The sequence below is a fragment of the Leptidea sinapis genome, chromosome Z (genome assembly GCF_905404315.1).
Source record: "Leptidea sinapis chromosome Z, ilLepSina1.1, whole genome shotgun sequence".
NCBI lineage: Eukaryota > Metazoa > Arthropoda > Insecta > Lepidoptera > Pieridae > Leptidea > Leptidea sinapis.
The window spans coordinates 111,848-137,441 of record NC_066312.1 but is presented as its reverse complement, the minus strand read 5'-3'; the positions used below and the strand labels follow the sequence as shown (position 1 = coordinate 137,441).

The window sequence follows — 25,594 nt, the reverse complement described above, 5'->3', positions numbered from 1 at the left end:
TCCAAGGTAGACGTATTCGTCAACAACTTCGAGAGTACAGTTCCCAACTGTTACGGGATAACTTTTGATTGTATATTTTCTCATAAAACCATCTTATATTTAAATGAGCAGCCCGTCAACAAATGTCATGTGAAGGTCGCGGTGAGCCAAGTGGGGACTGCCACTCCAGCCACAAGTGACGTCAGCTTGTTGATTTCAGACGCGGAGCCTCACGAGCGCAGCAAACAGGCCGCCGTGCGGGAGCTGGTCCTCACCGAGGTAGACTATCTGCACCATCTACAAGTGTTGACCGAAGTGAGTCCTACCTGTTGTTGATGACAAACTTTTATTTAAATAACAATTGAAAATGATCGTTAGGGGAGACTTGCTCGATGTTACAGAAGTTAGTGCTTAGTTAATTAATTAACTGGAGTAACCACTGTTTTTTATTAAGTTTCAGCTCGTCACTAAAAACGTTCTTTAGTACCTGTATGTAGTAATGTAAAGTAAAATTAAAGTTAATGTAATGTACACGGGTCATTCCTTTATCACGTTAACAAACACTGAACACGAAATGGTTTTCAAGTCAATTTGGATGTTGTAAAAACGAGAAGGTGCGAGGAGTTTCCCTGGATAACTGTATAACCTCCTACAGGGCATTTTATGTGTAGACCGAACAGCTGCACTAACCTAGGATGGCTAGGCAGGTGGGCAATTAAGGGCTACATCTGTGTATGTAAGGAGCTACATCTGTGTATGTAAGAAGCTATATCTATGTGTATAAAGAGCTACATCATTTTATGTAAGGAGCTACATATGTGTATGTAAGGAGCTATATCTATGTGTGTAAAGAGCTACATCTATGAATGTAAGGAGCTACATCTGTGTATGTAAGGAGCTATATCTATGTGTGTAAAAAGCTACATCATTTTATGTAAGGAGCTGCGTCTGTGGTATGTAAGGAGCTACATCTGTGTATGTAAGGAGCTACATCTGTGTATGTAAGGAGCTACATCTGTGTATGTAAGGAGCTACATCTGTGTATGTAAGGAGCTACATCTGTGTATGTAAGGAGCTACATCTGTGTATGTAAGGAGCTACATCTGTGTATGCAAGGAGCTACATCTGTGTATGTAAGGAGCTACATCTGTGTATGCAAGGAGCTACATCTGTGTATGTAAGGAGCTACATCTGTGTATGCAAGGAGCTACATCTGTGTATGCAAGGAGCTACATCTGTGTATGTAAGGAGCTACATCTGTGTATGTAAGGAGCTACATCTGTGTATGTAAGGAGCTACATCTGTGTATGTAAGGAGCTACACGTTCAACTTATAAGAATTTCTTTTTATGTCTCTTGAGTCTGTTAAGTAGTTGGCAAACTACACATTATGTGACTATATCTGTCTATTATTTTCACTGTCATTTCTTTATTTCCAAGTTGGGCACACTTCGGTTAGGTTTCAGCATAAGTTAGAAAAATCTCCAAATAAATGAATATTTTTGGAAATTGTCTTTATAAAATATGATCGTTTTTGCCCGTTGGACTTAACTTTTGTGAACGACTGACCGAAAATTATTAGGCAAAGGGATGGATCCCAAGATCGCGACCGGTCGGAGTCGCTCCGCTCAGGTTTAGATTTAAAAAAACAGATGTAAATGTTGTGCATACAGGTCCACCGTGTCATCTACCCAGGCTACACAACTATCACAGTTGCACGTCATTTGCGATACTGTTCATAAGGTTGCAATTCCCTCAGTCATTTCTCTCTATTTTGTTTTTCCGAGTAATCTGAACAGGCCTCACCACGCTCGCTCCGTACGTCGTTTGAAAACATTTCAACCCTTTGTTGATGAGCTGAGAGACTAGCTAGGGAAATGTTGTATTAAAGTTGTCCACACTAAGAGTTCAGCGGTATTCTTTGGAAGGCATGCGGCTATGTGTTACGACATTCGAGTATGAAACATAGCGATAAATTTGATACGTCCTAGCCGATCCTAATGATGTCATCACAAACTCCAACGTGAAACCGAAAACTAGTGTTACACCGCCTTCTAAGGCGAAGGCGAGGGCTCACATGTTCGAACAACGTGATATACATTATACGGGACGAGCTACAGGAGATGTGCCTCAGCTGTTAATCCTTAAAACACACTTACTAGTAACATAGGTACTAGAAGCGACTGCGAGAGATAGTTAGCGAAAGATCGAGGTTCGGATTCCTAGTTCGCCGGTATTCTTGCACACATCTACAAGTCGACAGCAGACAGCACTGTTGACCAGCGTGGAGCTGAAGGAATCAATCAATGTGCTAACTATTATTGATTTAACTCACGCAGTGTAGAGTTATTCACGAAGAACACCAGGTGCAGAACATTTTAATATTTTATAGAATATGTTATCTTAGTAGAAATCTTACACAATTAGGTAGTTTTAAAACTGAATTTGACTTTAACAATTTAAAAATTTAAATCAACTTCTGACCTTTGTTTCAAATTCTTAGATATAGGCTCCTAGAGTAGGTATTATACCAAATATCGTAATCGAAAAACGATTTGGATTTTAAAAAAATCAGATAGATATTCAAAAACAAATATTTTTATTCAAAAAAATTTTTAACAAAAAAACAACAGACTTCAAAAACACTATTTGAAAACAATAGATATAATATGCACTAAAAAGTATAAAAATAATTGCGTATTTTTATACTATCTAAATAATTATTCTAATTCTAGCTACGATTATTGTCATCTTTGGAATCAGTGTCCTTCCGCCGCGACTAGCTCTCGCCTCCTCACAACTCAAGCACCTATAACTATGTATGTAGTAACTAATCTATCTTGGATGACACCGAAGAAATATAGCAGATTCCACCGGTTTTATCACCTCTCCGTTCAACAAAACACTTGCATCTACATTTTTGACTTTGGTGCGGTAAATTTAATATATTTAGTTTTCTTGCTATTTAAAAATAGGTTATTAGCGCTAAACCAGTCAGATAGAATATCGTTCACTTCGTCTTATATAGCTTGGTTTCTTTTCACTTTGAAAATCAGTGAAGTGTCGTCCGCAAACAATACTTCCTTATGTTTTTTCTCTATAAGATAAGGAAGATCATTTATATCGATAAGGAAGAGGAACGGTCCAAGAATAGACCCTTGTGTTACCCCCATACTGAGAGGAGTCTCAGGAGATCTCCTGCCATTCACGTCGACCTTCTGAATTCTTTTGTTTAGATATGAAGTCAGAAGATCGAGCGCAGTTCCTTTTATGTCCTATAGCTTCCTGGCGAGCGTTGAATGTTGAACACAATCAAAAGCCTTACATAAATCACAAAAGATGCCAAGTGCATTCTGTGATTCCTCCCAGACATCAAAACAATCGACGACCGGCGTCCGGTCTTTTTCTTTTTTTGAATAGGCTATTAGGAATGTATAGGTTGTGTTCCATCAAGAAGACAACTAGTTTTTGGCCATTATACTTGTGGGGATATGTTTCTTATTTTTAAGGAGTTAGTTAAATACTATGTTACTTAAGAAGAGTTATTAGTTTTTGGCCATTCTTTCGATTGGCATCATAAAAGTAGGAATGTTTTTTTTTACATTTAAGTCGATTCGATTCCCAGACGAGACAAGTAATTTTTAGAAACTCTTTGAATGCAGAATTACTATCTTTAAAAATAACATAAAGTCTTCTTTCAGTAGAATAGCCTATCTTCGATATTTAAGGTACTTTCCCTTCATGTCCCATAACTTTGGGACACCCTGTATACCCTGAATATTTAATATATTAACCCTGAATAAATTTTGATTTGTTTGATACTATACTATTACATGGTTCATTGCAAGAGGTATTCCCTATTGTCTCATGAATTAATTTAAATAATTTAGAACATTTTCCAAAGTCTTACTTTCATTATCAATGTCAAATATAGACTGCTCAATAGAAGCAGTGTGATAAACCAAGTTTTTGGCTGATTGTATAAAATACAATCTACAACGAATCGTTTTTTTTTTAATGGAATAGGAGTACAAACTCGTACGGGTCACCTATTGATAAGTGATCACCGCCGCCCACAATCTCTTGCAACACCAGAGGAATCACAGGAGCGTTGCCGGCCTTTAAGGAAGGTGTACGCGCTTTTTTTGAAGGTACCCATGTCGTATCGTCCCGGAAACACCGCACAAGGAAGTTCATTCCACAGCTTTGTAGTATGTGGAAGAAAGCTCCTTGTGAACCGCACTGTGGAGGACCGCCACACATCCAGATGGTGGGGATGATATCCTAACTTGTGGCGTTTGTGCGAAGGTGGAATTTGGCGGCAGGAATCAGGTTAAACAGCTCAGTTGTTTTAAATATATTGGAATAATATTTCTCACATACAAATTAGATTTAATATAATTATTAATGTCAATAAGATGGAATTTATTTCTATTGTTGAATATTAACATGTCAAGTGATAAATTCAATTTATATCTGTTATCATTTTCGGATTGTGGCATCTGTGACCGTAGGGGAATGTAAACAAAACAAAATTCTTAGCAAATCTAAACACTCAAATCAGTTGTGTTCTGTTTGTATTTCCCCTGTTTGGAAATGTCTGTATGAATCCATGCCAATAGGCATAGCCTACCTACCATATTTAGACTCTAATTAATATACCTACACTAGATTCAAAGATATTTCAGATAAATTTAGTTCTTTTATTCTGTAATCGAACTTCTATTGAACACCCAACCAGTAAGATTTTCGTTACGCGATATACTAAATACTCACAGTAAGCAGTTCCGATAATTCTAAATAGATTTAAAGCACTAAATAACACACGAATAAACCACAGCAAAAAAATGTCATATTAAAAGTAAACTAATTGAGAAAGCTTATTATAAGGTAGTTGATTATTTTAATGACAAGAATGCTTGGTCCTAAAAATATCATACCTATATTGCTCTCAAATGCCCTTGATTAGTTTTTAATATATATGTTTGACATTAATGAGTGTAGTCTGTATCGATACTGTATAAATTTTAATTTAATTTGTAATGAATGACATTCCTATATTTTATAGAAATATTATTTGTATTTTTTAATGATGACGTATAAATTATTATTGTAATTATTTGACGTGAAAAAGTGTATTTTGAAATACCTATTTTCAATAAACTGTATTGATTTGATTTGAATGCTTACTGAAGCCTAGTAGAATACGTTCAATTTCTTTAACAAAATTTATTTGTCAAGGTAATACGACCACAGCAAAAAAATTACAATTACTATGTATATTGTTCTTATATGTGACCATCGCAATTTGACATCTTTAACACATCCGGGGTAAGCAAGCTTATGACACTTCGAAATTACAACCGAGCTGTCACGGATTAAACCAACGAAAGAAATGATACCTACATTAAGATTTATGAGTAATTATTATGACGTGTCTCGTTCACTTAATGACCGAGTTTCAACCTTATTGCGCTCCCATAAGAGTGTTGACATCGCACATGACGTGATTCATGATTGTGAGATATAAAATATGACATTTCCGGAAATAAAAATATATTGATAATATTGTTTGCAGATGATACATCACTATTATTAAAAGTTAAACGACATGCAACTATTATTGAAGATATAAATAATGCCATTTCTAAGGTAAAACAATGTTTCAAAGTAAATAATCTTCTTTGAAATGGTAAGAAAACGAAATGTTTAAAGTTCATATTACCAAATGTAAAAAATATTAACCCACATATTAAATTAAATGGAGACATGTTGGATCTTGTAAATATTCTTGGGTATAACTCTAGATGAGAAGCTTTAGTGGAGTGACCATATATTATCTACCTTGGCAAACAGATTAAGCTCAGCAGCATATATCGTTAAGAAAATAAGAGAACGAACTGACATAGATACGGCCAGAATAATATATTTTAGTTACTCCCTCAGCATTGGTGGAGCTATGGTGCCCTTCTGTGGGGTAATGCTGCCGAGATCAATACGATATCTGTGCTGCAGAAGAGAGCTGTTAGAGCCATTTATAACATGGGATCTAGAATGTCGCTAAAGAATAAGTTTGAAGAAATAGGTATTATGACAGTGGCCTCACAATACATTTACGAGAATGTTTGTACATAGGAATAAAAACAATTTCACAAACTAACTGATTTACATAGTATTAATACTAGAAATAAGGGTAGACTTGCTTGCCACAAGACTCCATGAAGTCAATAATTCAAAATCAAAATCAAAAATCAAAATCAAAACGTTTTTTGAACTCATAACATTGATTTACAATGGCTTAAGTTCAGTCATACACTAAATTTCATAATAATAAATAAATAATATCAAACAGATAAAATTAAAATCAAACAAATCAAATAAGTAATATAAATAACATCAAACAATTAAAATCACATAAAACAAATCACACTTTAAGTAGATCAATTCAATTCCAGCTGCTTTATCATTTAAATAATCTTGGATATTGTAATAGCCTTTGCTGCTTAATTTACTTTTTGTGTAGGCTTTGAATTTATTTATAGACATATTTGCTATATGTTCGGGGAGTTTATTATAGAAGCGAACACACTGACACCTAAAGGAATTACTGACTTTATGGAGTTTTGTGGCAGGCATGACAAGTCTACCCCTATTTCTAGTATTAATACTATGTAAGTCACTTAGTTTTGTGAACTTATTTTTATTCTTTTGTACAAACATCAAATTCTCGTAAATGTATTGTGAGGCCACTGTCATAATACCTATTTCTTTAAACTTATTCTTTAACGAAATTCTAGATCCCATGTTATAAATGGCTCTAACGGCTCTCTTCTGCAGCACAAATATCGTATCGATCTCAGCAGCATTACCCCATAAATACCATAGTTCATAATGCTGTGGAAGTAACTAAAATATACTATTCTGGCCGTATCTATGTCAGTCAGTTCTCTTATCTTCTTAACCGCATATGCTGCAGAGCTTAATCTGTTTGCTAAGGCAGATATATGGTCACCCCACTGAAGCTTCTCATCTAGAGTTATACCCAAGAACACTGTCTTATTTACAAGATCCAACATTTCTCCATTTAATTTAATATGTGTGTTAATCTTTTTTACATTTGGTAATATGAATTTTAAGCATTTCGTTTTCTTACCATTCAAAAGAAGATTGTTTACTTTGAACCATTGTTCTACCTTAGAAATAGCATTATTTACATGTTCAATAGTAGTTGCATGTCGATTAACTTTAAATAATAGTGATGTATCATCCGCAAACAATACTATATCATGTGTGTTCTTTATAAGATAGGGTAGGTCATTGATATAAACTAAAAAAGAAATGGTCCGAGAATTGAACCCTGCGGGACACCCATTCCTAACACGGAGCCTGAAGACCTTACACTATTAACTTCAACATACTGTATCCTGTTATTCAAATATGAGATTAATAAATTTAATGCACTTCCTCTTATGCCATAGTGTTGCAATTTCCTGATTAGAATTTCATGTTGGACGCAATCAAACGCTTTGGAAAGGTCGCAAAAGATTCCTAAAGAATCTTGTGAATCCTCCCAAGTACTAAAAATATGTTCCATTAATGCATCACCTGCGTCAACAGTTGAACGTCTCCGAGTGAATCCAAATTGTTTATCATGTATAATTTTATTTATGTTAAAATGAGCGCGTAGTTGACACAGTATTAGTTTTTCAAATATTTTACTCAGGGTAGGCAAAATTGAAATAGGCCTATATGTATATTTCAATTTCAAGTTCCTAATTTAACATACCCTGAATATTTTGGTGTACCAGATTAACAACATTATTACAACAAATAAATTTTGATTTGTTTGATACTATACTTCTTTTAAATGTCAATGTATTCGTTTCTTTAATAAACTTCCCGAACAGATAGCAAATTTGTCTATAAACAAATACAAGGGCTATTACAATATCCAAGATTATTTAAATGATAAAGCATCCTGGAATTGAATTGCTCTACTTAGTGTGATTCGTTTTTATGTGATTTTAATTATTATATTTGATTTGTTTGATATTAATTTTAATTTTATCTGCTTGATATTATTTATTTATTGTCATGAAATTAAGTGTATTTACTGAACTTAAGCCATTGTTAATCAATGTTATGAGTTCAATAAACATTTTGATTTGACTTGATTTGATTTGTGGTACAGAGATTTCATTCGAACAAAAATAAAAATTGTTTCTTTCAATATGTAGGCTGATACTAATTAATATTACTGGAGATATCTATGATGGTGAAAATTTTGTTCGACCGCTATGAACATACAAAATATATATATATTTTATGGAATAGGAGGACAAACGAGCGTACGGGTCACCTGGTGTTAAGTGATCACCGCCGCCCACACTCTCTTGCAACACCAGAGGAATCACAGGAGCGTTGCCGGCCTTTAAGGAAGGTGTACGCGCTTTTCTTGAAGGTACCCATGTCGTATCGTCCCGGAAACACCGCACAAGGAAGCTCATTCCACAGCTTGTAGTGTGAGGAAGAAAGCTCCTTGAAAACCGCACTGTCGAGGACCGCCAGATGGTGGGGATGATATCCTAACTTGTGGCGTGTCGTGCGAAGGTGAAATTCGGCGGCAGGAATCAGGTTGAACAGCTCTTCAGAACACTCCCCGTGATAAATGCGGTAGAAGACACACAATGAAGCGACGTCTCTATGCAACGCCAAGTGATCCAGCCGTTCACAGAGCGCTAGGTCCCCGACAATTCGAGCTGCTCTGCGTTGCACGCGGTCAAATGGATCGAGCTGATACTGGGGTGCGCCAGACCAGAGATGACAGCAATGCTGTGAGGCCGGACCTGCGCTTTGTAGAGTGCTAGAATGTGGGCCGGCTTGAAGTATTGCCGTGCTCTATTTATGACGCCCAGTTTCTTCAAAGTCAATTTGGCTTTGCCCTCCAGATGGCCACGGAATTGGCAATCGCTCGAGATTTCGAGACCCAGTATTCCGATACTAGGCGAGGCTTTAAGGGAAGTGTTCTCGAAGATCGGTGATATGGCAAATGGGGTTTTTTTTGTGGTAAACGCGCAAACTTGAGTCTTCTGAGGGTTAAATTGGACAAGGTTAAATTTTCCCCATTCCGTGACCTCAAGAGAGGAATCGATAGAAGACACAAGTTTCTCCCGGCACTGCTCGACGTTTTCCCGAGAGAGACCTGCATGGCCCGTGTATACGGCATCACCAGTGCTGTCGTCTGCATAGCAATGTATGTTGGCGGTGTCCAACATATCATTGATATACAGAAGAAACAGCGTGGAAGATAGCACACAGCCTTGGGGCACTTCAGCGTTCACGGGCTTGGGATTCGAGCAATAACCGTCGACAACGACCTGTATGCTGCGCCCAGTGAGGAAGCTGGAGGTCCACTTGCATAAGCTCTCGGGAAGCCCAAATGAAGGAAGTTTGGCGAGGAGCGCCTTGTGCCATACACGATCAAAGGCCTTCGCTATATCCAGACCAACTGCCAGGCCTTCCCCCTTGCTTTCAATAGCCGCCGCCCATCTATGTGTTAGGTATACCAGAAGATCGCCAGTCGACCGACCATGGTGAAAGCCGTACTGCCGGTCGTTGATCAACTGGTGACCCTCAAGGTATACCAAGAGCTGGCGGTTAATTATGCTCTCCATGATTTTGGTGAGTAGGGAGGTAATAGCAATAGGCCTGTAGGTTGCCGGATCCGAACTGTCTCCTTTTTTTGGGATCGGATGGACAAGGGCTGACTTCCATGAATCAGGGACTACGCCTTTTGAATAAGAGTGCCGGAATAAACGCGTTAGTATCGGCGTCAACTCAGGGGCACACGTTCTAAGCACGATTGGAGAAATGCCATCCGGCCCGCTCGACTTCCTGACGTCCAACGAAAACAGAGCTCGCCTAACAGTCTTTTGTCGGAACTGTACTTTAGGCATGGAGCTCTGACATCGCGGGATGGTCGGAGGGTTTTTGTCGTCAAGGGTCGAGTTGGAGGCAAAAAGAATGTACAGGAGATCGGCTTTCTCTTTTGCCGTATGGGCCAGGGTGTCATTCTTCATGTGCAACGGCGGCATGGACGGCTGGTTGAAGTTACCAAGAGCAGTTTTCGACAACGACCAGAACTTGCGTGTTCCGGTCGGGTAGCTGGAAAGCTGCTCGCCAATTTTGACGACGTGCTTCGATTTCGCACGGGCGATTTGCCGTTTAAAAAATCTGGAGGCACGGTTATATTTCCTCTTCAGAACTTTGCAGTTCGGATTTTTGAGCCCAGCGCCGCAACCCAAGTTCGATACGCTTGTTTTTTGCAGTCAGATGCTGCTTTAACTGACGCATCGAACCAGGGCTGTGATCTGCCACCGATCGGTACTACAGAGCTTGGTATAAAAATATCCATGCCCTGCAGTATCACATCGGCTACTGCAACGGAGCAGGCACTAGGATCATCCGAAGGGATACAAACCCTGCCCCAAGGGTAGGATGCAAAAAAGGAACGCATCCTATTCCAATCTGCTGACTTGTAGTGCCAAACGCGGCGGGTCGCTGGTGGTCTGCGACGTTGGCGTCGGATAGGCACTATACTCCTGACTAGGCAATGGTCGGACGTTCCGAGAGGGGCGTCGACAGAGACCTGGTAACCATCGGGATGTGTAGTCAGCAGAAGATCTAATAAGGATGGCATGTGGCTATCCACATCCGGGAGCCGCGTTGGCGACTCAACCAATTGGGACAGACCATAAGCCAATGCAAAATTATGCACAGATCGCCCTGCGTAGTCTGTAGTACGTGATCCTAGCCATTCGGCATTGTGCCCGTTGAAATCACCCAAGACTACGATTTGAGCGGAGGGGATCTGAGCAAGCACGTCATCAAATGCAGCTTGAACGCAGCCCATGAGGTGATCCGTTTCTGCGTTACTACTATGGGACCTGTAGATACACGCATAGATGCGGACGCGGTCTTCTAAATCTACGCGGAGCCAGAGAGTAGACAAAATTGCCGAGACGGCGACGGCAGATATCCTCCCTAACGTACACACATACCCCGGCATGAGGCATGAAATTATGCTCAATTTTGTACCCGGGGTACGTTAAATATGACGTATCGCTAGGTCGAGATATCTGCGTCTCCGTAAGGAAAGGGGGGAATGGCCTCCGGTCCTCGACACTAACCTATGCGAAACATAGCGGCAGTAGGCCGCTACTTCACGCCGGTATTCTGTGCGAGTGTGGCAAGTAACCCGGACGAGTCTGGCCCAATTGTGCTGACGTCATAAGACGGCAGCGTGACTCTCCCACTTTCAAAAAGCCCGTAGTCGCCTCTTACGACACCCTTGGACCTGGGGCTACCCTATTCTTTTTACGGGCAGCACAGGGCATATTAGTATATATTATATTAGTTTGGAATGATAAGTTGACCGATTGTTACACCTCTATCTGCTTAAATATTAATAATCGCGTTATAAATTCGGAAAATGAAATTGCAAATGAATTTTATAAATACTTCTCCGAACTCCTGATTATCACAACCAAAGACTTTAACTCTTCACCAATAGCAGCAAATAATAATTATGCTTAAATTACACGTACCAGTATATTCCATCGATTTGAAATTTAAGCATGTTAAAGGGAGCGATATAGTAAAAATCTTCAAATTAATTAACCTAAAAAATACAAAGGATCTATGGGGCCATTCGACTAATATTGTAAAATACATACTTGACATTATAGCACCTGAATTAGCAATAATATTTAACGAATGCATAGATGAGGGTGTGTTCCCTGACCTCATGAAATATAGTAAAGATATACCTTTGTTTAAATTGGGCAGTTCTTTTGAACCCGCTAATTTCAGGCCTATTTTAGTGCTGCCTGTTTTAAGTAAAATTTTTGATATTGATACTATAAAATGAACCTGTAAATAACGGTGTGGGTTTTCACTATAAATTAATTTAATACTGTACTTTGAAATTGTAAAATGTATTGTGTGAGCTGTTTGTTATCCCAAAGAAATAAATAAAAAAATACTTTTGCACTTTTTACTCCAGGTAATTTCGCCCACACTTTGTGAAACAATCTCGCCTCCTATTAAATATATATATTATGGGCTGTCGTCAGAATAGAAGTGCGGTATTACGATTAATTAGTAAGCTATCCAATATTTTGTCAATAATTTTAAAACTTGTCAGGTATTCATGGGCGCAGCTCTTGCCCTCCAAGCATCCAACAAACTGAAGTTCGTCGATATACAGAAGCTATTCTCAAACATACCCGACCTTCTTCATGCCAGCATAGCGTTCTGGAAGGAGACGTTTAACTCAATGGTCGCCGATGGTCTGCAAAATGCTGGAAGGTTAGTATTTTAAATTAATAGTGGTTAGAAATTATTTAAATTAAATGCAAGTCTTGTGCAGTCTTGACATAGCCGATAGCAATGACATAAGAAAGCTTGATTGAATATAATGAAAATTTGAAGCGGTCAATCAACTAAGACAAATGTTTTTAATACAATGGGTGCCAAAGTTAGTCTCTCGCGAATAAAAATTTAAACAAATTAAAATAGTGCCAATTCGAATCGAGCGTAGTATGTTGAAAATAAGAAAATAATGCACGTGCCAGCGCACTGTGGCGGCTTACTGTTTGGTGGCGGCGCTTTTCAAAGGCAACGGTCGAACTTCCGACGGCGTAGGGTAAGACATATTCTTCTATCAAGATTCCTTTAAAGAGTGTTGTGATCGATAAACACAAAACTGTTTAAGTTTAATTTGAAATTGTTATGAAATGATTATTGTAAAAACACTACACCCTGAGTAAATAAAGCTGAACAGCTTTTTTAATTTGTTGCTATATATTATGAAATAGAACAATAACAATTTATTACTTGTTTCACATGTCACATAATTTGAAATTTCTTATCAAAATTTGTACCAACTTACCTGTTCGCAGCTCAGGAAATCACTCAGAAAACAGTGGTTTCGTAAGTATTGAACTTACAAAAATAAACTATTTTTTAAAAAGCTTTTCATTTCAATAATTTATTAATCGTTAAAAATATTAAAATATTCCAGTGATGATATGTTACATATCAGTTGTGATCTCCGATACAATATTAGCGTTAGTCATCTATCATCCACGTAATATGCTCAAGTTGGCGGTGCCGGCGGTTAGGTCCAAACTGTGACAACGGGATAGATCTACAAGCTAATTTAAGTTTTTTTGTCAATTGAAGGTTCAAACCAGAAATGATGTTTGATGGATTTTCAAATTTACGGAAGCTTCTGGTTCCGTATGAGACCTACCTCACCGACCAGAGACACATCACGGAGTACTTACGAGCACTGCAGGCTGAACAGGAGTTCACTCTCTACCTGAACTGGTGTCATGCTTACAAAGAGTGTAACCGGTAATTTATGTTCATTTTGTTAACACTACAATTAAATAATAATTATTTAATGTATATATATATATATATACAAGTTGTTAGTTAGTGTACTTCAAATTCACTAAAAATCATAAAATAAAAAACATTTTAACAAACTATTCCAAAAAATAGATATAATATGTACTAAAAAGTATAAAAATAATTGCGTATTTTTATACAATCTATTTCTAGTTACGATTATTGTAATTTTTTGAGTCGGTGTCATCCAAGATAGACTTTTAACTACATACATAGTTATAGATGAGATGTGCTTGAGTCACGAGGAGGTGAGAGGCGAGAGCGGGTCGTGCGGAAGGACGCCGATTCCAAAAATTACAATAATCGTAACTATGTAGAATTAGATTGTATAAAAATACGCAATAATTTTTATACTTTTTAGTGCATATTATATCTATTGTTTTGGAATAGTGTTATTAAAGTCAGTTGTTTATTTGTTAATTTTTTTTTAAATAAAACATTCCGTTGTATTTGTGACGGTCCCCGCTCAAGTCCTATTGGTTTCATTATTTAATGTATAATTGTTTGCGATGTACATTAACCACTCGGGTTATAACAGAGTTATGTTTCATAATCCACAGATTACAGTTCAGTGACCTGCTGATAAAACCCATGCAGAGACTAACAAAATACAGTCTTCTCCTTAATAGGATAACGACATACTGTGGGGACTATGAACAGAAAGAAGCCCTTGTAGCTATGGTACGTTATCGGTATCGGGCCTGAGGTGAATTTAGCGATGGGATAAGTACATTTAAAATTATATTTTTACTAATAAATGTAAAGCTATGTAGAACTTCTTCCTTCCCCACCCTGAGATTCACATCAATATTGTGACGAGCTCTGGACAGTATATCCCCACCATCCCTTCTCTTTCTCTAATCATGTCTATTTTATAAAATATAGTAGTAACGTAAAGTATAATGGTAGAGTTTTTTATAAATAACTTTAATGTAAATCTTTTGTGGAATTTTGTTGGTAGTAAATAAAGGTTAAAGTTATATTTTTATCAGTTAACTTTTATAAATAACTCTTATGTATATAATTTTGTTTGTTATAAATAAAGATTAACGAGCGGTGACTCCAATCACAAGCGATAAGCTTAACGGGAGACACCTGCCCCTAGTTTTGAAGTTCTTTTTGTTATAAAAAAAATATTTATTTATTATTATTTACTATGCTTAGAGAATGTTCCCCTGAGTTAATTCCGGATTCAGTACTCGCAATGAAAAGGCTAATCAAGAAATCATGGAAGTCAGTACTTGACGATTTGATCAACAAACTATGTATTTTTATACTTTTTAGTGCATATTATATCTATTGTTTTCGGGAATAGTGTTTTTGAAGTCGGTTGTTTTTTTGTTAAAATTGTTTTGTTCTCTAAAACGATTCCTTAGCCTTTGTTATATCAGTAACATGATAATACATGGCTGTAGAATCTCGTCGGAGCACCAAAGTTAGCCGCAGACAGCGAGGACACGTGTACCTCCATAGCTCTTTATAATTATGTGTCGCACAACGAACTAACAATACCAGTTCTGGTCATGTCAATTTGACCCCGTCTGGTATGTGTAGGTACATTAAAGGGCTCGTCAAGCAATCTAATTAGGGCGCATGCACTATAAATTAAACTAAGGGAAAACTCACTTAGATTAACTTATTTTCAGGAACAGAATGCAAGGGATTTCGTGGCGGAAATCAACAGGAAGCTGCGCCAGCAAGAGGAGACGGAAATAATGGAGAAGTGCGCCCGCTGTATCGAGCCCTACGAGCCGGTGAGCGCCGCCTGCTCATGAGCATATTGTTATCAATAGAGACAATCCTTACAAGTTACAATCATTTCTAACCTAAAGTCCTAATTAAAGTACATTTAAATCTTATTACGATCCTACAGGGTCGCACACATTCACAATTTTTTTCGCAAGCTCATAACAAAGTTCCGTTCACAAGATATTGTCATTATATTCTGTGTTTACCGCGCGGAGAGCTGTGCCGCCGGCACTTCTTCATTTTACTTTGAGTCTGAAAAATTCACTGATTTGTGGAGATTTTAATATCTATTAGAACATTCCTCCGTGTTAAACTAAGTACATGCGGAGGAATTGGAGCCAACTAGAATAATGGTGGGAGGCTCCTTTGCACAGGATGCCGGCTAGATTATAGCTACCACAACGGAGACTATTGCTGCCTTGAAGCAGTAATGTGTAAACATTGGGATTCTATTTTTTTTCCAATTAGTGCAATGTCATTAGTTTCTGCAAATGTTACTAAATGTTAAATTAATTTCCAATTTGACTATGTTGATATTTTGGATATTATAAAATATTTTTAAGATATAAATGTAAAAAATATGGCAGACCTCTGGGGATATCTGTGAAAGTAGTGAGCTCTCTAATTAATATATTAGCACCCGATCTAGCCTTGATATTTAATAAACGTACACATTTCCAGGCCTCATGACAGACCTCAAACATAGCAAAATAATACATTTATTTAAGTCGTTTTGTACAATGGATCCCTCAATAAAATTGAAATAAGCTTAAGCTTATTTCAATTTAACCTACCTTGAGTAAAATATTTCATATAAACATGATGAACAATTCGGATTCACTCGCGGCCGTTCAATCATTGACGCTGGTGTTGCATTAATGGAACATATTTTTGGATGATTTGGAAGATTTACAAGAATCTTCCGAATCTTTTGCAACGTGTCCAAAGCGTTTGGTTGCGTTCATCATGAAATTCTTATTAGGAAATTGCAAAACTATGACATAAGAGGAAACGCTTTAGAATTATTAGTCTCATATTTGAATAACAGGGTTTAATAAGTTCCATAAACGATTTCATTTTCATTTTTAATTTTCACTCACTAATACTTCCAGGCGTAATAACATATTGTTGTCTATAACGGTTCAGCTGCCAGGACATTGTCAATTGAACTATCATAGGCGTGAACTGCGGCGCGGGCGTTGACAGTCAGGCCGGCAAGGGCTGCTTGCTGATAGCGTAACAATATAGTTTAATATTGTACTTTATCTATCCGACCCTTACAATGTACTGAAGGCCGTAGTGCCCGACTGGAAGTAAGCTCTCTCTTAATCCACGCTGTGTTACAGGACCACAAAGACGAGGAACTAGACTTGATATTTCGGAAGTTCGCGGCTGCCAACATCATGGGAGAGGTGCTCAATACTCGCGGACAACAGATCCGCTCTCTGGTGATGGAGGGATACTTTCGGTTTAAGGACCACACAGTCAAAGAGGCAAGCATTATACATTTACGTGATGGTATCCACAAGCCCTTGCGTAGATTAATTAGTCAGAAACTGCTTGTGTTGTAAGATATTTTTCACTGTCGTGTAACCATCAATATAATAAACATGAACTATAATTTTTATGTCTTTCTATTGTAACGTGATGGTTTGTGTGTAATTGTTGTTCGTTGTATTGCCGCGTCTCGCATGCGAATGATGTGGGTGTAGTGTACAACCAAATCTGTTTTATAACAATAACGTTTTATATTCTCTATCGATGTTACGTTATAGACGAAACCAATGACGTCTTTGACTTATACTGCTATGATCAATGCTATGATAAACATACCTCCCTCATACCTCCCTCATTCCTAAATTCCTGGATGTTGGGAAACAATTGTAATTGTCAGGTCGATGTAATCAGATGTTAAACTTGAGGCGACATTGATAGTTTGGGCTATTTTATAATTATAATTTAATATAATTGTTACTAATACATTGAATAATATATTATATGGAAGTGTCTCTGTAAAAAACACATAATAATATAATTTTGTGGGGTCCTAATTTTGTGTTAGCAAAGCTATAAGCTCCGAGCTGAGCATCTCAAGGGCACGTACTGGTCACACCAGCGCTGTTGAAGCGAACTTATTCAACATTCAGCGAATAATGCGATATGTGAACTAATTTTCAGTTAAATTCTATCAGAAGCCTGTATGTCAGTGTAAGATTTTTCCCACTATATTCAAACAAATTTGTTAACTTGCGACAATCTATAAGGCGTTAAAAGTGTTAAAGTTACCCTGCGTGTTGAACCGCAATATGGTCGTTATCAATCGTTATCTTTACTGTTCAGTGTACAAGGACATGGTTGGCACTGAGCGTCAGAGATACTGAACTTAGCTTTGTAATAAACCATAGAGCAGGGCCGATGTAAGAGACGCTATAAGATGACCGTGGTTACGAATTTAATAGTGACATTTGTTCCAGACGGAGGTGAAGGTGTTTCTGTTCTCGGACATGGTGCTGGTGTGTAAGAAGCAGAAGGGCGGCGTCCCGTACAGGATGATCCGGTAAGACAGGCGTGACGTGCGTGACGCGTGCACTTGACGCGTGACACACGTGTTAACGGTCGCACGTGCTTGTTGCAGGCCGCGTTACTGGCTGCAGCGCCTGTCCTACCACCCGCGCCTCAACAGGGCCACCAAGCAGCTCTGCGGACTCAACTTCTTACAAGTCGATGAAACGGGCGCGTCCATCTCGTGCTTCTCACTTTCAGAATCCACAAAAGACTGTCGTCCTCTCCAGACTTTTCTGGTAAATTATATTATTATTTTTAACACGCTCTAGTTAGCTTTATACGTGTGTTAGTTATCTGTGTAATAGAAACTTTGAGCAGGATTTTCAACTACTATGAAATAATGGACTGAATTAAAATTTTCCACACATATCAAGATCCGATCACAATACAATAATTATTTAAGCAGTCTGTTCCACTTATGTATAATATAGCTTGATATGTTTGTCTGGTTGTATTTAACGGAATCTTTGAACGTGATTTTGGTATCCTTCAAAATCTCTTTAGATTAATTTCAAACTTTGCATACTGATCAAGGATTGCTTTCAATTTAATCATTTATATACCTAGCTTGTACTATTCTTCATTTTTATTTCTTTATTCAGGATTTTCAGGATAAGCGTTTGTTTTTTATCCGATAACCGGTAGTGTCTTTGTGCCAAAGACTATGGCGCGTGCTTGTTTCTTACTACGGCATTATCATCATTTAAGATGAAAAAAAATTAAATGAAACCAAATATAAAGTACAAAAAAAAATATTGAATAAGCATAAACTACGACTAGTGTCATTAAGTAACAAAAAAATTTAATTGAAAAAAGCATGGGATGTACGTTATATTATTATATAAGTATACAAGTATTTTAAGATATCTTCAATATGCAAAAACAAGCGGCATGGTCGTTCTATCCTTTTCTCGAAGCAGATCGGGCCATTGTCGACCCCCAATAGCTTCGTTGTGAGTAGAACTATAAGCCTGAATTTTCAGCCACCAAGCAAGCATTGTATGAACACAGTATATTTCAAATTCCATTCATTTAGATCAATAGTTTAAGAATTATAACTAGTCAGAGTTTCTTAATATTGACACGAGATTTTGTCTGGGATTGGAATAATAACTCCAATTAAAGGAACGAGTCTTTATTTACCAACTTCGTCGCAACGGTGACTGCTTGACTCTTGGTAGTCGTACTGTGTCTAGTTTCTTGACGCCTTTTTGGCTTAAGTGATCCACTTGCTAGCCAATGTAAAAGTGGTTGAAGATCCTTATCATTTTCCTGAGCTCTCCTAATTGAATCGTTGCTCCAGTTCTCGTCGATCGAATCTGTTCTGATCAGCCGAATCTTAAAATTCTCTTTCTTCTCCTGACGAATGCAATGTTTGCATTCCGTCGGACAAGATCTTCTAGGTAAAGCATCTGCGTTTCCATGACATTCTTTTCCTCGATGCTCGATGCCAAAGTTATACTCTTGAAGTTGCTCAATCCACCGGTCACTTGTCCTTCCGGATTCTTGAATTATAGTATTTTGAATTTGCGACCCAACAAGTACTTTTTGAAATGTTGTAATGTCTTCACCACGGCCAGTAACTCCCTACGAGTTACACTGTAGTTTCTCTCCGGCATCGATAAGATTTGCTTAAGTACGCAATTACAACTTCATGATCTCTTCGCTTCTGAGATAGTACTCCAAGACTTCCGGTGATGCATCAGCATCCACAAAAAATATTCCCTCCGTGTCTTGATATCCGAGGATAGGTGATTCACACTGTCATTTCTTCAACTCTAAGAAAGCTTGTTCTCATTCATCACCCCAGAAAAGGCTTTTTTCTCACGTCGTGAAGTTTGACAATTCTGGTCATGTACTTCGAAGCATTGCTACGCTACAATATTACTAATACCTACTGACTGACTGACTGATGATCAAACATTTAAGGCACTTATAGAAGACATGGAAGTTTTAAATTTAGAATATAGAATAAATTTAGTGTATAAGTCAAGGAAAAACTATTATATTTTGCAATATTGGTCCAGTTCTAGATATACCAACTGAATACTCAACTTTGTAATCCCATATAAAATATATGAGATAACAAAGTTTTTGTGCTTGTGTGGCAAACTTGCGTGTCACTTTTGAGAGTTACGAGTCTGGGCGGCTTACATCAAATTAATGTCGATATTGGAAGTATTAAAGCGCAGGAATCCTCAGTTTGTGAATACAATAGACAAAGAAGCATTCTCAGTCTACAATTGTCAAAAATGTAGCTTCAAATTTAGAATATAATTAATAGTGTTTTATATTAATTAATATAATAATTTATCTTAATATTATAATGTAATTTTGGGCCACTTTTCTAGATACACCAACTGCATATTAAATAACTTTGCAATCCCATTTAAATATACGACTATAATGAATTACACTACATTTGCAGTGAATAAATCAGTGTAATAATGGAATAATAAGTTTAAGTAGGTACCTAAATATTAATAAATAAGCAAGAATGGCCCCAAACGGGTCATAGAAAAATAATGGGTTAAGACGCTTGGTATCGTGCGTCAACCGAGATAGATAGCTCCGTCCAAACGGTGAAGGTCATTGGCGTGATCCTGAGCCTTAAGTAATTTGTTAATTTAAAAAATAACTTTAAGTGCGGCTGTGAGTGCCGTACATTAGATCAATTAATCCCCTGTGATTAATATTGATTCTACTTGCTTTAATACACTGGGAATATTGTCTCATTGAAAAAAAAAATTAACAAAAAAACAACCGACTTCAAAAAGACTATTCCAAAACAATAGATATAATATGCACTAAAAAGTATAAAAATAATTGCGTATTTTTATACAATCTAATTAATTAATCTAATTCTAGTTACGATTATTGTTATTTTTGGAATCGGTGTCCATCCGCCGCGACCCGCTCTCGCCTCTCGTCTCCTCACCACTCAAGCACATCTTACCTATAACTATGTATGTAGTTACAAACCTATCTTGGATGACGCCGACTCCAAAAATTACAATAATTGTATCTATAATAAGATTAATTAATTAGATTGTATAAAAATACGCAATTATTTTTATACTTTTTAGTGCATATTATATCTATTGTTTGGGAATAGTGTTATTAAGTCGGTTGTTTTTTTATTTTTTTTTTTTATTTTATGATTTTAAGTGAATTTAAATATCCGGATAGCATAAAAAAGATTCGGCCGAGTATCGTTAATTTGCTCCTAAGAATTGATGAGTTCCGTTACTTTGTCATGGATACCGTAGTCATAACCTAACCAAACTCTCACGAAACTATCTTTGAAGTAAATCTTTTCCTAAAAAAAGATTCATCGAAATCGGTTGGCGCGATATTGAGTTATTCGTCGTAAATTTATCATCCACTTTGCTATACGTGTGTATAGCAAATGTAAGACTTTTATGGTTTTCTTATGGACGCCATTATCAGATCTGGACCAAATTACATTGGGACCACACGGGAAGCACCAGCTTTCAAATAAAAAAATCGGCTCACCCAGTCAAAAGCTTTGAGGTAACAAACATAAAAAAACACACCGCCGAATTGAGAACCTCCTCCTTTTTTGTAGTCGCTTAAAAATACACTGGTTCTGGACACTTAGCTCATTGTAATAACTTCACAATTAATAATACAAATGGAGCACCAGAAAACACGTCTAGTTTATTAATTGACCAGGAACGAAGCGAACGAGACAGAGAATGAAATAGCATATATCTATATATTTGAATAATAAACACCTTGTTAAGCTTGATATTGCAATTAATTATCTGTTAGGTACATTGACAGTATTTATAGTGAATGTGATAATAATGTTACATTTGTTTAACTAATGTTTGACGAGTGTGAGTGAGACGGCGCAAATTTTTTTTTTTATGAAATTAAGGGACGAGACCTGCAGGACGTTCAGCTGATGGTAACTGATTCTTGAAAAACCTAAAAATTCTGAGCGGCACTACAATTGCGCTCGTCACCTTGAGACGTAAGATGTTAAGTCTCATTTGCCTAGTAATTTCATACGGCATAATATTACTAACTAATGCAAAGTTTTTTTATTTTTTTTATATGAGAGGGGGCAAACGGGCAAGAGGCTCACGGGATGGGGAGAGGTGAGGCAACCGCCCATGGACATCCGCAACAACAGGTGTGTCAAGAAATGCGTTGCCGGCCTTTAAGGTACGGGAGTATGCTTTTTTCTTGAAGGTCCCTAAGTCGTATCTGTTCGGGAAGACCGCTGCCGGTAGTTGATTCCACAAAGTGGCTGTGCGAGGCAAGAAATTTCGAAGAAAACGCGCGGTTGTTGAACGCCAGACATCTACGTGATGCGGATGGTACTTTGCAATCTCCGATGGTGGAATTCGGCCGCTGGAATCAACCCGAACAGCTCCTCTGAGCACTCCCCGTGATAAATGCGGTAGAAGATGCAGAGAGAACCCATGAATGCAAAGTGAATGCCACCGAGCGACCTCTTGTCGCAACCCGTGCCTGGAAATCTTACCTATGAATTTTCGATTTTGGTTATTAATTTTGATTGCTATGTATATTAGTTTAACCACTGAAAGGCTTACTTCAACTAGTTAAAAAGGTCCTAAAAACAAGAGCTTACCCATATTTGATCAATCACTACGACGGAGAACAAGTACCAGAGAAATATTTTTTCTCTTTACTTCTTTTCTTAGATGAATAATGAAATAGAAACTACAAAAATCCTGAAAATCCTTAATAATTTGAAGCTGTGGGATCTGCAAACGCTGTGAATGACTTTCAGAGAATCAATCTGGTAGAAGATGAGCAGACTGATCTTCAAAGAATGATCGCAAATCTTAATGCGGCTCAAAAAAGAATCTTCAATCTTCAATATGAATATATTTATAAAATGGACACAACTCTTAAATTGTATGTATTATGATAATTTAAGGAAAGATAATTTATTAATATGTATGATTCTTGAATATGTACATTAGAATTTTGTGTATGTCTAATGGGACATCTGCATTCGAACCGGAGTCTTCTGCTTTCCGAATCACCCAATGTTCCATCTTAGCTACTACAATCTTGTATATAGTGGCGAAATTTACCCATGTATTCTAATGTTATTATAGCTGTTTCTCATTAAAACACGGATAAAATTACATTTTTTTAATTGAAACCTAGCTAATTCGCTTTATCGCCCCCGAAATCTCCTATATACTAAATTTTATGAAATTGTTTGAGCCGCTTACGATATTCAGATTATAATTATATAATAGTATATAGATTACTAGCTGCTACCCCGCGACTTCGTCCGCGTACACACATGAATGAGCACGTAGTAGCGACATTTCAATTAAAATCTTAAAAACAAAAGAACACTTATAACAAATAATATGTTGCCACACTTTTTGCAAATAATGATGTGTTCTGCAAAGTCGTACTACATTATTTTATTATATCAACACTTTTCGAAGCGCACGCGATGTAAATAATATTTTAGGTGATTTTTTTACACCTTGTGTTACATTATTGGATTTTTAGTAAGGATCCCCATTCTTTTGGAAATACAATATAGGCTATATTGTATATGTTACCCAGGGATAGTGTAGCTTCCTAACAGTGAAAAAATTGCTCTAATCGGTCCAGTAATTTCGGAGCCAATCCAATGCAAACAAACAAACAATCAAATCTATCCTTTTTATAATATTAGTATAGATATACAAGAATTGCTCGTTTAGAGCAGTTAGTTTAAATAAGATAAAAGTAGCAATAGTTTTTACATTGTACTATGTCTAAAAATACTGCGAAGACGGCTTTGACAACAATTTATTATGGATAATGGAACAAAGTAAACGTTAACGAATATGGCTGTATGGGCTTTAACCCTTTGTCTGTCCTAACAATCTACTCTATTCCATTTGAGAAACCGGGAATTGTTAACGGGTCATAATCCAGTCAAAGAATATTACAATCGAATTTCATCGTGTAATCATTATATTATGTTATTTAGATTCATACTACTACTACCTACCTACAATTTTATTTTATACTTATTTATTTTGTTTCATTGTATTTATTATTTTACTTTGGAAATTACCATTAATTCCCACTGGAAAAGCTCTTGCTATTTCATATTTTGAATGAAAGTATATCAAACATATACATATTTTTTTTCGTTTATTTTTTTTATGTAAGATTGCATATACATTAAGTGGTTGATACTTCCCAGTAAGTTGTCTTAGTGTGCGTCCAGACTGCGAGCCTAGCGCGGTTGCGACGACGGGTGCTAATTATCAAACACAAGAAATGCGCCTTTGTGTCCATAGTGCAGTGACTTAGGCGGAAGCCTAGCGCGATGGGCTCGAGCGAGACAGCGCGCGTTGTTTTCAAACGTTCGTGTCCACGCTTTCTGGCCACACTACGGGCCTAGCCAACATGCGATTTAATGCGCGGGTGGCGGGGATATCAAACCAGTCCGGTCTTGTCGCTCGGCGTTTGCGCGTCTGCTTATTATTTGGTTTCATTTAATTACACATTTTTGTAAAATGGCGTTGAATACTGAACTGTTTATAAGTGCAATTCAATCTAAACCACCTATATGGCAAACATGTACACCACAATAACCGCAGTATTACAAGAAAGTTGTGGAAAGAAATAAAAGAACAATTTCCTGAAAGTGAAGGTAAGTTTAATATTATATATTTATTACATTCTTAAAAACTGTTCCCAGAAATAATTTGTGAATTTTATCCTAACATTTTTTGCTCTTCGTGATGGATTATTATTTACTCCGAGGTTTCTCTGATAATTTTGATTTTCATTTATTGGCGGGTTAGACAGCACATGATCAATATCCAGATCGACATCGACGTTTAAATCCATTACAACATTGTGCAATATACACGCAGCTTTTATTATAGACAAGGCATTTTTCCTGTTAGTTTCGATAGGTTTTAGTAATATTCTCCATTTACATGTTAAAATGCCAAATGCACACTCGATTGTTTGTCTAGCGGTAGACAATCTTATATTAAAATTTTTTCTTTCGTTATTAAGTACTCGCTCGGGATAAGGACGCATTAAATAATGTTTCAACGGATATGCTTCATCACCCACTAGGACGAAGGGTGCAACGACATCAGAATTTGCTAGTCTCTTTGGCATAGGAACTTTGTATTTATTTTGTTCTATAAGTTTGTATAGTTTTGATGCAACAAAAGTACCACCATCACTTTGCTTGCCTCGACCGCCAACTTCAACTGCTATAAATCTCCTTTTTGCGTCAGCTACAGCTTGCATAACAATTGTATTTCTTTTTTTATAGCTCCAATGTGCCGAACCACTTTTAGGTGTTTTTTTTATCTCGCAATGTTTCCCATCAATTGCTCCGATGCAGTGGGGGAAATTCCACGTAGCTTCAAATCTTCTGCAATAGCTTTCAGACGTTGTTCAGTAGGTGTCGGCATGTGAATAGGAACTAACTCAGTCCATAAAACACGGCATGTTTCGAGAACTATTGATGCAAGGGTAGTTTTCCCCATACGAAAACTGTAAGCCAGTGCTCTAAACGGAGTTCCAGTTGACAGAAACCTGAAAAATAGACGTGAATTAAACATATTATTATTGTTACACAAAAACAACTGCGCAAGAAGTGGAAAAATCTTCGTGATCAGTTTCGAAAAGAAAAAAAGAAATTCCCTACTCCGCGATCTGGTGACGGTGGTGACGATATAGAGAGTACCTGGCCATACTTTCAACTTATGCAATTTATAAACGATGACATAACACCCGAACCCATGACGGGAAATCTGCATGATAGCGATTCGGAATCCATT

At 37.1% G+C, this 25,594-nt stretch overlaps 1 protein-coding gene across 2 annotated transcripts in view; it reads left to right on the top strand.

Annotated features, from left to right (window-relative positions):
* The window catches only part of LOC126978747 (pleckstrin homology domain-containing family G member 6-like), a 72,530-nt gene that overhangs the window by 8,012 nt on the left and 38,924 nt on the right, over positions 1-25,594 (top strand). The window contains exons 2-9 of one of the 2 annotated variants that reach the window (XM_050827795.1): positions 200-294; positions 12,184-12,347; positions 13,206-13,397; positions 14,015-14,135; positions 15,101-15,208; positions 16,550-16,696; positions 17,678-17,760; positions 17,839-18,004. In XM_050827795.1, the coding sequence (XP_050683752.1) occupies positions 13,237-13,397; positions 14,015-14,135; positions 15,101-15,208; positions 16,550-16,696; positions 17,678-17,760; positions 17,839-18,004 (786 nt within the window). In that variant the 5' untranslated portion in view covers positions 200-294; positions 12,184-12,347; positions 13,206-13,236. Of the gene's footprint in view, positions 1-199; positions 295-12,183; positions 12,348-13,205; positions 13,398-14,014; positions 14,136-15,100; positions 15,209-16,549; positions 16,697-17,677; positions 17,761-17,838; positions 18,005-24,231; positions 24,442-25,594 lie in introns of those variants that run through there. The other variant, XR_007732693.1, reaches the window with a different exon arrangement.